The 15,912-nt window shown below is 38.9% G+C and overlaps 1 protein-coding gene across 3 annotated transcripts in view; it reads left to right on the plus strand.

Annotated features, from left to right (window-relative positions):
• Positions 1-4,029: 4,029 nt before the first annotated feature.
• Positions 4,030-15,912, plus strand: part of CAPS2 (calcyphosine 2) — a 48,592-nt gene continuing 36,709 nt past the window's right edge. Inside the window, exons 1-6 of one of the 3 annotated variants that reach the window (XM_055587401.1) lie at positions 4,030-4,298; positions 7,709-7,771; positions 8,212-8,321; positions 11,922-11,970; positions 13,566-13,611; positions 15,272-15,442. In XM_055587401.1, the coding sequence (XP_055443376.1) occupies positions 11,927-11,970; positions 13,566-13,611; positions 15,272-15,442 (261 nt within the window). In that variant the 5' untranslated portion in view covers positions 4,030-4,298; positions 7,709-7,771; positions 8,212-8,321; positions 11,922-11,926. Of the gene's footprint in view, positions 4,299-7,708; positions 7,870-8,211; positions 8,322-11,921; positions 11,971-13,565; positions 13,612-15,271; positions 15,443-15,912 lie in introns of all 3 variants that reach the window. The other 2 variants (XM_055587400.1, XM_055587399.1) reach the window with 2 other exon arrangements.

A 15,912-nucleotide genomic window follows, 5' to 3' on the forward strand; every position in this document is an offset into this window, starting at 1 on the left:
GAAAGTGAAGTCTCTCAGTCGTGTCCGACTCTTTGCGACCCCGTGGACTGTAGCCCACCAGGTTCCTCCATCCATGAGATTCTCCAGGCAAGAATACTGGGTTGCCATTTCCTTCTCCAATTATTGTCATATTCCCCCTCAATTGAATGGGTAGGGATTGCTTGTTATTATTTTGTAACTACTGTATGCCCAGCATTTCAACAGAGGAGTTCAATATTTGATGAGAAAATTAGTAAATGAACCCTTTAAGACTCAAATTAAATATTAGTTACTTTTATGAAGTCCTCTAGTTAGAAGGAATCTCCTGTTATTAAAACAGGTAAGCTTCCTGTATCTTATTACTTTATTTCTCTTTTCCCCTCTGCATTAGTCAGAGTTGTCCGGAACAAACAGAACCAATAGGACAACCTCTCTTTACACACACACACACACACACACACAGATTTTAAAGAACTTCTCTTTACACACACACATACACAGAGATTTTAAAGAACTTCTCTTTACACACACACATACACACAGAGATTTTAAAGAACCTCTCTTTACACACACACATACACACAGAGATTTTAAAGAACTTCTCTTTACACACACACATACACACAGAGATTTTAAAGAACTGGCTTACACAATTATTGGTGCTGGCAAGACCCAAATCTGTAGGGCAAGCTGACACGCTTAAGATTCAGTAAGAGTTGATGTTGCAGTCTTCAGTCTGCTAGAAACTCAGGCTGAATTTTCATATTGAACTCTGGAGGCAAAATCCAATCATCTTTGGGAAACTAGGTGTTTGCTTTTAAGGCCTTCAACAGGTTGGATGAGGCCCATCCATACCATGAAGAGTAATCTACTGTACTCAGAGTCTATTAAATATTAATCACATCTAAATGCTATCCTCATGAAACATCTATATTCATGTTTGACCAAACAACTGGTCACCACTGTCTAGCCAGGCTGACACATAAAATCAACCATCATATTTTCTTATTCTTCTAAACACTTCATGTGCCTATCTTATTACTTTATTCTTCTTTCTTCCTCACATACTGGATTCAATCAATTTACAAATCCTGTTGGCTCTACGTTTAAAATAATCCAAAAAAAAAAAAAAAAGCTCAATATTCAGAAAATGAAAAAAAAAATTAATCCAAACACTTCCCATGCTATGGACACCCAACACCTTGGTTAGAACCACAATCATCTCTTACTAGAATAAAGGTAGTAGTATCCTTTTTCTCGGCGTCTGTGTATTCATTCTTGCTTCATCAAAATTTATTTTCCATAGAAAAGCCAAATTACTCCTTTTAAAACATAAGTAACTAAATAAGTGTTAGTCGCTCAGTCGTGTCCAACTCTGTGACCCCATGGACTGTACAGGCTTCTCTGTCCATGAGATTCTCCAGGCAAGAATACGGGAGTGGGTTGCCACTCCCTTCTCCAGTCATCTGTTGATGGACTCATTGTTGTGTCCTTCTCTTTGTGACCTTGGACTGCAGCATGCCACGCTTCTCCATCCTTTACCATCTCCTAGAGCTTGCTCAACTCGTGCCCATTGAGTCAGGAATGCCATCCAACTATCTTGCATCACGTGGCCAAAGTGTTGGAGCTTCAGCTTTAGCATCAGCCCTTCCAATGAATATTCAGGACTGATTTCCTGTAGGATTGACTGGTTTAATCTCCTTGCTGTCAAGAAGACTCTCAAGAGTCTTCTCCAGAACCACAGTTCAAAAGCATCAGTTCTTTGGCTCTCAGTCTTCTTTATGGTCCAACTCTCACATCCATACATGACTACTGGAAAAACCATAGCTTTGTCAGACCCCTTGGACTCTAGCCTACCAGGCTCCTCAGTCCATGGAATTTTCCAGACAAGAGTACTGGAGTGGGTTGCCATTCCCTTCTCCAGGGTATCTCCCCAACCTAGGGATTGAACCTGGGTCTCCTGAATTGCAGGCAGATTCTTTACTGTCTGAGCCACCAGGGAATCCCAAACATAAGCACCCTCTTTTCAAAACCCTCTAATGACTTCCTGTCACACAAATCAAGTTCAAAATCTAGATGTGACCCACAAGGCTATGCTGAATCTAACCATGGCTGTTCTCCAGCCCCCAACCTCCATTCTCCCCTGGCTCACTCTGCTTCAGCTCCATCCATCAGCTTGAAAGGATGCCCTCTCCTCATGCCTTTTGCACTGACTGTTCCCTTTGCCCAAGAATTCCCCTCAGTGAAACTGTACTTGATTATACAGCATCTCCTACTCTTAATGTCTATCTCATTGACCTCTTATATTTTTCGTCATTGTATTAGTTATCTGACATTATTTATTTATTTTTGTTGCATCTATGAGATTGTAACCCTCACTAAAAGAGTGGCTTTTTTCTTCACTGCTATATATATAAATATGTATATATATATATAGCACCTAGAATAGGTACTGAACCCTTATGCCCTCAATAAATATTGTTTAATGAATTAATGAAGAAATGATCACTCTTTAGCTTACTAAACATGTTGTATATAATTGTAAGCTTCTTTAGAAACCATATCTTATTTGTCAAACACATACTAGGGGCTCTAAATACTTTAGACTCAATAAATAATTTAAAAGGCAATCCTGGATAGGCCTATATACACTACTTTTTCTAACATTGGGTATATATATTTGCAGATTGTAGTTCAATGGATGCTTTCTGAGTTTCAAATACAATCTACTTTGGATCTGCAAACTATTGAGGTTAACATGTGACTAATTTTATTTTGTGTAAAAAGAAATTAATTGGCAGTTATAATGAAAGAGCTTTTGTAATGAATTACTGGCAAAAACTGTAATGAAAACTGGCAAAAAGTACAATTTATATGATCAACCCATCGTCCAAAGTTCTTGCTTCTATACTAAATGTTTTCTGTGTCAGAAATACTGAAGTAGTTTAGGTGTACTAAACCGAAGTGTTCAGAGCCGGAAAGAGACATCTTAATGTTATTTTGCTGAATATCTATTTGTGGAATAGGCAGTTAGGGACCAGAAGTTTTGGTCTTTGGTAATGTTTTGAAAGTTTTTTGTTCTTTTTTTTTCCAGTTTATTTTTGCTTTTCTTTTTGTATGGGGGTAATAGGTGGATAAATTTTTATAGATAAGGAAGAAACAGGAGCGATTACCTTATACCTATTGATTTCACTCATTTCATGCTTTAAAAATGCATTTGTATTTTCTCTTACAAAATGGTTCTAACTTGCAAAGTTAGACACATACATTTGGAGGGGAGCTAATTTTGAAAAGATAGCAGATTAGAAAAACAACTCCATTTTATGGAAAGAACTGAATTAAGTTTAAAAAGATTTTAGTTCTGATTTGGGTATCTGACACTTGGTAGTTTAACTCAGGAGAGTTACAGCATGTTAGAGTAGATTGAAATCTTAGACATATCTCAAACCAGACCTGTCGTTTTACCGATGAGGAGCTGATGCCTAAAGACATTGTGTGCAGAGCAAAGAATAAAAAGAAAGCTTCCTGATTCCTAGGCTTTCATCAGTATTTTAATTTGTAATTATATATATATATAAAATTATATAGTGATCATATATGTATATGTGTAAATGTCCACATATTGAAAGTAATATCTTTGTCTCTCTCTTATACTGCAGTCTTGCCTTTTTAAATAATTGCAAGCTCCTGGAAAGCAGACATTCCAGAATACGCTTAAATTTCTTTCCTTCTCAAAACATCAACCGGGGAGCTGAACCCTCGGTCTGTGCCCTATAAAATATGTTAAATAGAATTCACTTTAAAGAAGAATTGCACAAACCGCCGCGGGGCCGACTTTGGCCCTCTTCCGGCGCAGTACAAGAACAAAAAAGTGCGTCCGCGCAGCTCTCTGCCAAGGCTAGAAACGCGCCGGAACTGGTCTCCTAGGATGCCTGGACGCAGAACAGCTCTGCGGCTTTTCCGCGAGTCCCACTAGGGGTCCGGAGCTCCTGTGGCACATGCCAGGCAGAGGAAGCAAGGGCAGAAACAGCTGAGGGCCGGTAGGTGGGGCCAGCGGAGCCGGGGCCTCGGCCAAAGATCTCTTTTTCCCCGGAAGTGAGAGGGGTCCCGGCCCGGCGCGCAGAGGCCTGTTGTCAAGGCAACCTACAGACGCGGGTCTGAGTTGGCCAGAGCCTTTGCTGAGAGCTGTCTCTTTTGTGGCTCCTCCCCTCAGAAACGGCCTCAAGGGAGTTCTCTCGGTGGAATTGCTTCAGTTTATACCTTTTCCAGCTCTCCCATCTTGGACTTACTCTTTCCCTGGATTGGTTGCGTCATGTCAGGTTGGTTGCCACTTGAGTCCTGCCCTAGTCCATGAATCTCAGGTAGGAAGAGGGTGCTAGTACATTGCAGGTGCTCTTAAGTATAATCTCAGCTTTCTGGGGAGTGATGTGAAGGCAGTTACTCTGCTGTGTTTGAAATTAGGAATGATCCTAGGTTCCATCAGACACCTGGATCTTTATCCCCTGGGCTCCGAGGTGGACTTGATCCTCACCTGCGTGGAGTTTAAATATGAAATTGTATTTACACATCTCTTTTCCTCTCTCCTTGCTTATGGACTGGATTTGATCAATTTATCCTTCGCTTTTCACTATGTTCTGATTTGGTATAAGCAGCCTTATACCCCCTAATACCAAAAGAGAAGTGATGATAATTGGAGCTGGACAAAATCATCTTTAAAAATCAGGGAAGTCGGAGGTGAGTTCAGTTCGTTTTGGTAGCACAAAAGCTAACATGGAAAGACATGGTTCTATTAGTTAACAACCCAGCATTCATTACATGCTAGAAATAACATCTCATGACTTGGCAGCTGTTTGGGTGGAGACAGAAGCCATCAGACCTTGCTCTTCTCTCCTCTTGCTACCCTATCCCCAGCATACCCCAACTACATATTCAGCGCTTAGGGCAAAGACAGCCCTTGGTATGCAATCAGGATTTAGCTCCAAGCCACTTGTTTGAAATGCTGATCTTTTTACCACCAAGTTTAGGTTTCTGGGCTTCCCTGGTGGCTCAGATGGTACAGCCTCTGCCTGCAATGCCAGAGACCGGGGCTCGATCCCGGGTCGGGAAGATCCCCTGTAGAAGGAAATGGCAACCCACTCCAGTACTCTTGCCTGAAGCCTGAAAAATTCCACGGACTGAGGAGCCTGGTACACTACAGTCCATGGGGTCACAAAGAGTCGGACACGAATGAACCACTTCACTTCACTTTACTTTAGGTTTCTGGTTTTCCTTAGTCTGTGCAGCTAATTCCCATCCCCTTCCCTATTGCTTGTACCAGAAATGGTGTAGAACTGAAATTCAGGTCTGAAACCTGTGTGACTTCAAACTCTGCAATAACTAGCGAATAATTTGGCAAAGTAAAATTCACTTTTCTGGGTCTGATAGTCAGAAGGTTGAGCTGTTTTATCAATGCTGCTGCTGCTGCTCTAAGTTGCTTCAGTCGTGTGCGACTCTGTGCGACCCCATAGACGGCAGCCCACCAGGCTCCCCCGTCCCTGGGATTCTCCAGGCAAGAACACTGGAGTGGGTTGCCATTTCCTTCTCCAGCGCGTGAAAGCGAAAAGTGAAAGTGAAGTCGCTCAGTCCTGTCCAACTCTTAACTACCCTATGGACTGCAGCCCTCCAGGCTCCTCCATCCATGGGATTTTACAGCTAGTAATTGTTATTCTGAAATAACACATATCTGAATTCACTTTAACAAATATTTAAGCTCCTACTATTTTCCTGTTAAGTGCTGAGCTATAGAGTGAGGAAAACCAGTAGTAATCTTTGCCTTTTTGAGGATTATAGTTAGAGTGGTGAAGAATCATAGCTACTCTTCTTTATGCTTAATACACTTTGAACACCTTATCTAATTTTTTGAAGACAGAATTTGTAGAGGGGCATTATGATCATGTCATAATTAAGTGCAGAGGTGTGAAACTAAGGATATGTTTCAAATGTATTCAGGTATTTGATTATGCATTAGTTTATTTATTGACTTTAGTAAGCATCTGGCATCACTGACTTGATGGACCTGAGTCTGAGTGAACTCTGGGAGTTGGTGATGGACAGGGAGGCCTGGCATGCTGCGATTCATGGGGTCGCAAAGAGTCGGACACGACTGAGTGACTGAACTGAACTGAACTGAACTGAAGCATCTGCTATATTAAAGGCATCAGTACTAACCTTCGTGGTCTTGATTGTTTATTTGGGAGATAAAAAGAGCTAATTACAGTGAAGAATGATGACTGTCATGCCTGGGGAAAGGAACGAGGAGATCATGGACATTTAGGGTATAAATTTTGTTGTTTTTATTATTTTCACGCACGGTACGGTGACTTAAAGTGGCCCATAGTGATTTGAAATGGCTATAATGTTGTGCTGTGCTTCAGCTCTTTGCAACCCTATGGACTATAGCCTGCCAGGCTCCTCTGTCCATGCGTTTCTCCGGACAAGCATACTGGAGTAGGTTGCCAGGGGATCTTCCCCATCTAGGAATAGAACCTGTGTCTCTTGTGTCTCCTTCATTGGCAGGAGTGTTCTTTACCACGAGTGCCATGTGGGAAGCTGGACAATAATGTTACTAAGGTGTAAATAATGTGAGGCTGATGTATGGAGTCAGGCAGGTAGCTGATTGTTTAGCACCTCTGTTTCAACTCGGTTTGATGGCCACTAGTCATCTTGGCAAATACAATAGCGCTTGCGAAGTGACTCAAAGTGCTGGGCCTTCTTTGCTGCTCAGGCTTTTCTCTGGTTCTGGTGAGTGGGGGCTGCTATCTGGTTGAGGTGCACGGGCTTCTCTCTGTGGCGGCTTCTCTTTTGTGGAACACGGGCTCTAGGGCATCTGGCTTCAACAGCTGTGGCATGTGGGCTCAGTAGTTGTGGCTCCTGTGCCCTAGAGCACAGGCTCAATATTTGTGGTGCATGGGCTTCGTTGCTGCATGGCATTTGGGATCTTCCTGGATCAGGAATCGAACCTGAGTCTCCTGCATTGGCAGGCAGACTCTTCACCACTGAGTCACCAGAGGAGCCACAAAGTTTCTTCCTTCTGAAAGCTATCTCTGAAAAGAAAGCCATTTGCTAGTGCTGTCAGGGTGTTCTCAAATCTAATGATCTGGGATGCTTTCAGAATAAGTCTGCTGTTGATTGGTAAATCTTCCTGACTTCGCTCATGCAGTAGAACCCCAGGCTTAGGGCAAGGGAGTTTTTGGAGAGAGGGCTATGGAAATGGGTGTCAATGGGGACGATCAACAGCCAAGAGTCGGACGTGACTCAGCAACTAAACAACAACAACAGCAACATAAATAGAAGAGAGTTTTATTTGAGGCAAAACTAAGGACTATAGTGGACGGGGCTTCCTGGGTGGCGCTAGTGGTAAAGAACCTATGTGCCAGTGCAGGAGATCTAAGAGGCATGGGTTCAATCCCTGGGCCAGGAAGACTCCCTGGAGGAGAGCATGGCAACCCACTCCAATTTCTTATCTGGAGAATCCCATGGTAGAGCAGCCTGGCTGGCTACAGTCCATAGGGTCACACACAGTCAAACACGACTGAAGTGACTAGCATGCACGCAGGGGACTATAGCCTGGAAAACATCCTCTCAGATAGCTCTGAGGAAAATGCTCTGGAGCAGATGGGTTTTCAGCACAGTTTTATATCTTGTCATAACAAAGACCATCATAACAGGAGTACATTTACATTCCTTCAAGGTTTTGAAAAGACGTCTACACAGCGAGTCAGTATCACCTGGAACGGGAGCTTAATCGTTGAAGGTACGAGTCAATGCTGCTTAAAATCTTGGCTCCTGTCTGACCTGCGCATCCATCTTCAGATCTTTCTCACTCTGATCGTCCCGCCTTCCGTTTATAAGGTGATTAATTGGGTCCCCCGGATAATTCAGGATAATCTCCATATTTTGAAATCCTAACTTAATCATATCTGGAAAACTTTTCACCATTTAAGGTAACATACTCATAGAGTCTGATGATTAGGACATGAACGTCTTCAGGGGGGCCATTGCTCAGACTAATATTTACCCCATAAATGTTGCCCCACATAATGTAGTCGCCTCACAGAAAGTTGATTTTGGTGAAAGATGGAAAAGTGATTAACCACCTGACTTCTTTCCATGTAATATTATTATGTAATTTGTATGACTTATTTAATATTAGAATAAGACTTACAATTTTATATTGTTTTACCTTTTTCAAAGTATACTGCTTGGTAAAGACATGAACTTGAATGGATTTGGAGGTTAAAAGAGTTGCTGTTTCTCCTAAAACTCAAACTCAGCCATTCTCTGGAAGAAAGAAGCTACTATAAGTATGTATGCTATATAATTTTCCTCTTGTAGGATGATGCATTAAATAATTTTCTGACTCCTTTCTTTGTGTTTTTATGACAATTCATCCTCCCAAATATTTAGAATTAATACTTAGATTTGAATAACAGAAAAAATTGAAGATAATCATTACTTGAAAATTGATCATTACTTGAATGTTTTATTTTTAATTAAGCTTAATATCAATGTTTTCTTATTATTATTTAAGAATTGTCTATGTATGTCTGCATACATATAAAATAAAAAAATTAAAAAAGGAGAAAGAATAAGAAAATAATCAATATATATTATGTGTTCGCTAGGTAGGAAAAGAATCTGGGTTTCTATGGTTAGGACTTTCACTCTTTTCAACCTTCATAATATCACTACTGTATATTATCGATTAGGTGTAAGTGTAAAGCTACTTTGTCTCTGTAATCACCACAGAATTGAGCAAACATAAAATTTAGTTTAGAAATACATAACATTGATATATATATTTCCTTGCTACTCTTACTGTTTCAAATACTGAATGCCTACTTACTGTTTATCAGCAAACACAATAAATGTTTCAGCAGTTTACTTTATTCTTACAACAAACCTTTGAGTTAGGTATTATTATTAACCTCCCTTATTTATTTTTATCTATCTATTTATTTGGGAAAAGGAAGGATTTATTACTTGCAGCAAGTAAGGAGAACAGTATGGACCTTTTCCCAAAGCACACTCTCCCTGAACTGCAAAACTGGGGAAGTTTTAAGCTAAGGGTCCATGCATGTTCATGATGGGGCTTGAGCAGAGGAGAATTGAGTGAAGAATAGGGGCAAAGGTTGACAGAGTCCAGAGTTACTTGACTGAAGTCAGAAGGGTCAACAGCATCATTTCATCCTCCACCTCGGTGGGGGCCTTAGTTCCAAATAAACCTAATTAGTTTAACATTCCTCTCTGAGATGTTTAAGGGTTCCTTCCAAGCATCCAGAGTTAATTGGAGGCTGGTGTCAGGACTCACTAAAGCTCAGGTTCTTTATTTCTGGTTGCAGAAAGAATTTAGGGAGAGACAGAGTGATAGGTAAGAAGTGGATTTATTTAGAGGTACGCATTCCATAGAGAGAATGTGGTCCATCCCCAAAGGTAAGGGTGGCCCTGGGAGAAGCACATTCCACAGTGTGGACCATCTCCCAAGGGGACAGGCCTCACCTGCTTTTAGATATGGAAGAACTGAGGCTCCTAGAGATTAAGTTGGAGAAGGCAATGGCACCCCACTCCAGTACTCTTGCCTGGAAAATCCCATGGACGGAGGAGCCTGGTAGGCTGCAGTCCATGGGGTCGCTAAGAGTGGGCTACGACTGAGCGACTTCACTTTCACTTTTCACTTTCATGCATTGGAGAAGGAAATGGCAACCCACTCCAGTGTTCTTGCCTAGAGAATCCCAGGGATGAGGGAGCCTGGTGGGCTGTCTTCTATGGGGTCGCACAGAGTCGGACACGACTGAAGCGACTTAGCAGCAGCAGCAGCAGCAGCAGCAGCAGAGATTAAGTGACTTGTCAGGATTTTGAGCTTCAGTTCTGACTTCAGTATCTGTGCTCTTTCCTCTGTGTTCAGCCATCTCCCTTATATACATGAGTGACAGCTTTGGGGTTTTTATGGTTCACAATATTATGGGTTAAATCTGAACTATTTGATAATTTTAATCAAAGCAGCCCTTCTTGGGAGAGGCTATACAGGTGTAAGTTCAGAGAATATGTGGCAAATCTCTGTACATTTTATGCAGTTTTGCTGTGAACCTAAAACTTCTAAAAAATAAAATGCATTAAAAATGAATTGGATAAAATAAATGTTGGATACAAAAATATCCAACTTTTAAAATAAAAATATTTTTGGCTTTATGGGCTGCACAGTGTCTCCACTTTGCAGTTTTTTTGAGAACGCATAGGCAATTTGTAAATAAATAAACATGGCTGTGTGCCAACGAAACTTGAGCATAAAAACAAAGCTGAGTCTAGATTGCTGATCTCTGGCCTAGGGATTTGCAAACTATAATTTATCTTTATTCTGGATTGGCTAGCACAAGGGTCGCACAGAGTCGGACACGACTGAAGTGACTTAGCATAGCAGACAGGAAAGATAACTGCCATTCTGAAATATGTATCCCTATGGCCTCATTATTAGATAGACCTATTTAACAGATTTTAATATGTCTGTTAAAACATTTTCTTGGGAATAATAATGATCATGAAGATGATGAAAACTACAGCTATATTCTATTTAGATCCTCTGTCCACAGAGAACCCCATGGACAGAGGAGTCTGGCAGGCTACAGTCCGTGGTGTCACAAAGAGGCAGAGACAACTGAACAACACTCACTTTTCACTCTTTCATATATATGAAATTATATTTTAAATTTATTATTAAATAGAATCAATATATACATTTGTTTTTATTTTGTTATTATATATTAAATATATATACATCCATTTAGATGATCATCTTGTGACTTTACGTTCCTACATTTTAACTATTTATTGGGACAGTACTTAATACAATGCCATATTAAAGTTGATACTGAGCTGAATTTTTCTGAGTTTTTCTTGTAGTCTGAGTGATGAAGCCAGTCTTGAATATAATTTCTGTACTTGCTATCAATATAAAAATGACCCAGTAGATAATATTTCACAAGTAAGCTGTAAGTGCTTATAAATAAATTATTTCCTGCTTTTATTAACTTTAGCTTTCCCTAAGATTCCTATGTAGTTCTTATTCCATGGTGGCTAAGCTCACTGTAATATTCAGGTCTTTGCCTATTTTTTTCCCCCACAGGTACATAAAGATGACATTTTATTGTCAATGTATTGAAACATATTAGTTTTTTTTTAATTTATATTTTTTTAATTGAAGAATAATTACTTTACAGAATTTTGTTGTTTTCTGTCAAACCTCAACATGAATCAGCCATAGGTATACATATATTCCCTCCCTTTGAACCCATGTTTTTAGCAATAAAATCAAATATTTACAAACATATACCTGTATATATTTGTCATTTTTTACTTAAATCCTATACTGTCTTCCCATTTCCTTTGGGATAAAGTCCAGGCTCCTTAATTTGCATTATAATTTAACAGCTCTGCCCACTACCTCCTCACACTCTGGATTTCAGTCTCTTCTGTCAGCTCTTGCCTGTGGGCCTGTGCAGTACAAGTTGTTCCTCCTGGCTGGAAGCAGTTTTCTCCCTTCTCTCTTGGTCTGGCTAACTAACTCCTACCTATCCTTCACAGCTCCATTTAAAGTTTCCTTTTTTATTTTTGAAAAAAGCTACCTCACTTCCCTAGACTAGGTTGGGTACACACGCTCTGTGCAGCTGCTCTGTCTCAGCATGTATTTTCCACATTGTCTGAGTGAATGTCTTCCTGAGCAGAGTCCTATGCTGGTTATGGTCCTATCTCTGCATATCAAGCACAGTAGGGATGGGGCTTCCTAAATATTTCTTATATAAGCTTACTGAGAAAAATTATAATTGGTCTTGTTGCATTGGCACATTGGTTATCTTTTAAAGTATAAATAAATGACACATGCATACTGATTCTAATTTTTTTAATTAAAGCAAAGATGGACCTCAAATCATGTGCTATGGCGGATCCTTGCCTACCTGTGTAAGTTACATTTCTTCACATTTGAACTGTTTAATGGGTAAATATGTAAATATACATTGACAAGCAAATAAAGAAAGAAAAATTACATATTTAGCTATGACTATGAACTACAGAAAAGTTTATATACATGTTGATGCCCTGAAAATTATTCTGTCCAAACTAAAGTATTTCCTGTGATAGGACTAAGGCTAATACTTCTCTTGTTGTTTAATTTTCTTTAGTATTATTTTTATATTTTCCTGAAAATGTTAAAATATTGTTTTATTTAGAAAATTCAGCTAAGAGCACTTATTAAAAAATGTATATAAAATATTGCACTTTTATTGGGATGGTCAAAATGGATTTAATAGGAGGTTATCTGTTCTTTAATCTTATCTTGAGGAATATGATGATTTTATCAGTCTTATTAAAGTGATTTAATTTTAGACTGGAATACATTAATTGTTGTATATTTAAAATTTTTGCTTTTTAAAATTTGGAAGGATATGATTTTTATATTCTTTCAAATATTGGGTTGGCCAAAATGTTCATCTGGGTTTTTCTGTAACATCTTATGGAAAAGTTCAAATGAACTTTTTGGTCAATCCAATATATTAGACTGCAGGGCTTCTTGGAAAATAGAAATTAAAAAGTAATATATTAACCTGAACTATATAAAAATGACATTTTTATAGATTAACAATGGGCAAATATCAGCAATTTCACGTGTTCCACAAAATAGATACCTGTTTGCTCATCCAGACAAAGAACAGAGCTAGGTGTACATGCTAGATACAATATTGAGTAAGTGATGACAGTTGTTTGCTGGAAAATGTCTAACAACTGGTTTTCTAGACACGTACTTTAAGGTTATCATATATTTTACTTGCTAATTATAAATAAAGTTAAGTATATTTTAAGTTGATTATATGTTTTCTGTGAAAATATCAATCAGGGTGAATATTGGTTGATATTTTCATTAATTGTAGAGTGACATGAGCGATTTCTTTGCTGAATCAAGTAATAGTTTTGAATACTAGAATAATATTTTCTCAGTTTTTTGTTATTCACCATGTGACAGTCACAGGGAATACTTTAAGTTTAATATGCACTACTAACATTTTCTCCACCACGTTTATCAGCCTTGGAAATCAACAAAATAATATATCAAGGCCTGATTCATAACATATGCCCATGTTTGTGTAAATAATCCCACTGTGGCTGATTTCAGTCTATCACTGAACACAGAGTTGGAAAGATATGCCAGCCCTGTATTGCCATTCAGATATGATAGCTATAAATAAACTCTATAAAGCAAGAAATAGTGAAGTATAGTTAAGCTAGTAAGAAGTGAGGGGTTTTGAATATTTATTACCTTTGTTTTTCATATAATTGATGTAATTATAAGTTTACATAATTTTAGTCTTAATAATTCTGTGTTAACAACCTGTGCAAAATATTACTGAACATTTAACAAAAGCCTCTCACAGCTGGTAAGAACCAGCACACAATTGGCTTCAGTTTACCTGTCTATGTAGTAAGATATAGCATATATGACTTACAACTATTAAAGACTCATTTAAAAAAATTATGGGATACATAACTATTTCTTTCAGGGTCCCACAGCTTGATCTGGGAAGCCTTGTTGACTCTGATGAGGAGGTAATTTTTACTTGGTATTTCATATTATAAACATTTGAGCACAGTGCTATAGGTAGCATATCACTAGTGTCATTTAATTTTATTTTTTAGGATGGTTTACCATATATGCCACTTAGTACAGCACATATTTATTTTAACCCAACAAATTCATCTTTTGCTTTTGGTTGGGTAACACCATGTCACAAACTGTATACTCAGCATCATCTATATGACCTGGTTAGTATTTACTTCCTATTACCAACTTTCAGAAGTACAGCATGCACTTGTCACTCTATTTAATCCATAAATTTCATTATATTCAATCTCTGTTTTGTTTAGTTTAAATATAGTTAGTGTCTATTAGGATTTCCCTGGTGGCCCAGATGGTACAGAATCTGCCTGCAATACAGGAGACCTGTGTTCGATCCCTGGGTGGGGAAGATCCCCTGGAGAAGGGAATGGCTACCCACTCCAGTGTTCTTGCCTGGAGGATTCCATGGACAGAGGAGCCTGGCAGTCTACAGTCCACGGGGTCCAAAGAGTCGGACACAACTGGATGACTAACACACACGCATAGTGTATATTAGTATCTCAGACAATACTGTTGATGAATTTTACTTTGTTTTACATTTTTGCCTCACATAAGAATGGCATTTTTAAAATGCCTTACAAAATTGGTAAACTACAGGTTTATACTAATGGCAGAAAATTAGATCAGATGTTGCTAGTTTAACAATGTAAAACTGGTCTCTTGAAACTTGTATGTCTCTTGACATACTTTAGGCTATGAGGATACTATGAAGTAAATAATTATTTATTCCAAACTGTCTCCTTGGGACATATGTATACTTGAAACAATATTAAGGGTTTTATTTCATGTCACGAGCACAAGTTCTGACTAGCAGTCTTTGACCAGGTGGGCTCACTTTTCTGTCTTTGTTAATCTTTTTCCATTCGTGATCTCCGCCATCTTGTCTTGGTTAAATTACATGAAAGTACCTTAATCGGCATCATGTTACAGTTTCCACCCAAAGCTTCTTCTCATTCTTCTCCTGGGGTATAGACTTGGATACAAAATGTTTCAAATAGAAAATGTTGTACTGGCTTTATCCTCCTATTGGAGTTGCTGTCCCTCTCTGGGACAGTATATATTTTCTTACTATTCTTTGTAGGTTTCTCTTATCTCCTGGCTGTGCTACCTCTCATTCCATGGACATGTGGAAGGGAGCCAGATAACACCATAAGACAGAATATTTCAATATTCTAGAAATGGCAACCAGAGCTTCTCAATATGAGTGACCTCCAATTCCAATGACTATTCTGGAAGAAATGTTTTGCAATGGAGGTTTTCTGAGGCAGGAGTAAAATAATCTATCTAAAACTCCTAAGTAGAGAGAAAAGTCTTTCTTTCTTCTCTCTGTTCTAGAACTAGGACTGATCTCCAGCTGTGAAACAAGATATAGGCTTAGGGTATTTGAGGCCAGTGCCCACTCAGGCATGCTGCACCAGCTAAATGTTTTAAATATTACCTCTCCTTAGAAAATAGATCATAGTGATCTGTTTCTTAAGCATAAATGCTAAGGTAAATGGTAAACTTGTTTAATGTTAATAAGGAAAATTAATAGTAATTTTGAATTTTGTATCACGATAGCATTCTTTTTCTTTTTACTTCTTGGAGCAGGACAGAATACCTGAAAGTTTGCCAGCACCAACAGACAAATACAAACTAAAACATCAGCAATACAAAACGGAAATGACAGGGGGATATAAACAATACAGTCAGAGAAATGCCGAAAAGGCAGAGTCAAGTATCACACGTCAACAGACTCCAAGAAACAAGACAGATGACAAGGTAATGTGCGAGGCTTTACAAAATTGTAATGGAATTTAAAGGAAACAGTGTTTTTATTATAGAAACATCTTTTTGCCTGATTTATCTTGCCGTTAATCATAATAAAGTATAATGCTGCTGCTGCTAAGTCACTTCAGTCATGTCCAACTCTGTGCAACCCCATAGATGGCAGCCCACCAGGCGCACCCGTCCCTGGGATTCTCCAGGCAAGAACACTGGAGTGGGTTGCCATTTCCTTCTCCAATGCATGAAAGTGAAAAGTGAAAGTGAAGTCGCTCAGTTGTATCTGACTATTCGTGACCCCATGGACTGCAGCCCACCAGGCTCCTCCATCCATGGGATTTTCCAGGCAAGAGTACTGGAGTGGGGTGCCATTGCCTTCTCCGAATAAAGTATAATAGGTAACACTTATTTCTGTGTGCCAGGGACTCTCTTTAAGGACTTTACTTAAATTAACTAGTTTATTCTTC

Source organism: Bubalus kerabau, chromosome 1 (assembly GCF_029407905.1).
Source record: "Bubalus kerabau isolate K-KA32 ecotype Philippines breed swamp buffalo chromosome 1, PCC_UOA_SB_1v2, whole genome shotgun sequence".
Classification (NCBI taxonomy): Eukaryota; Metazoa; Chordata; class Mammalia; order Artiodactyla; family Bovidae; genus Bubalus; species Bubalus kerabau.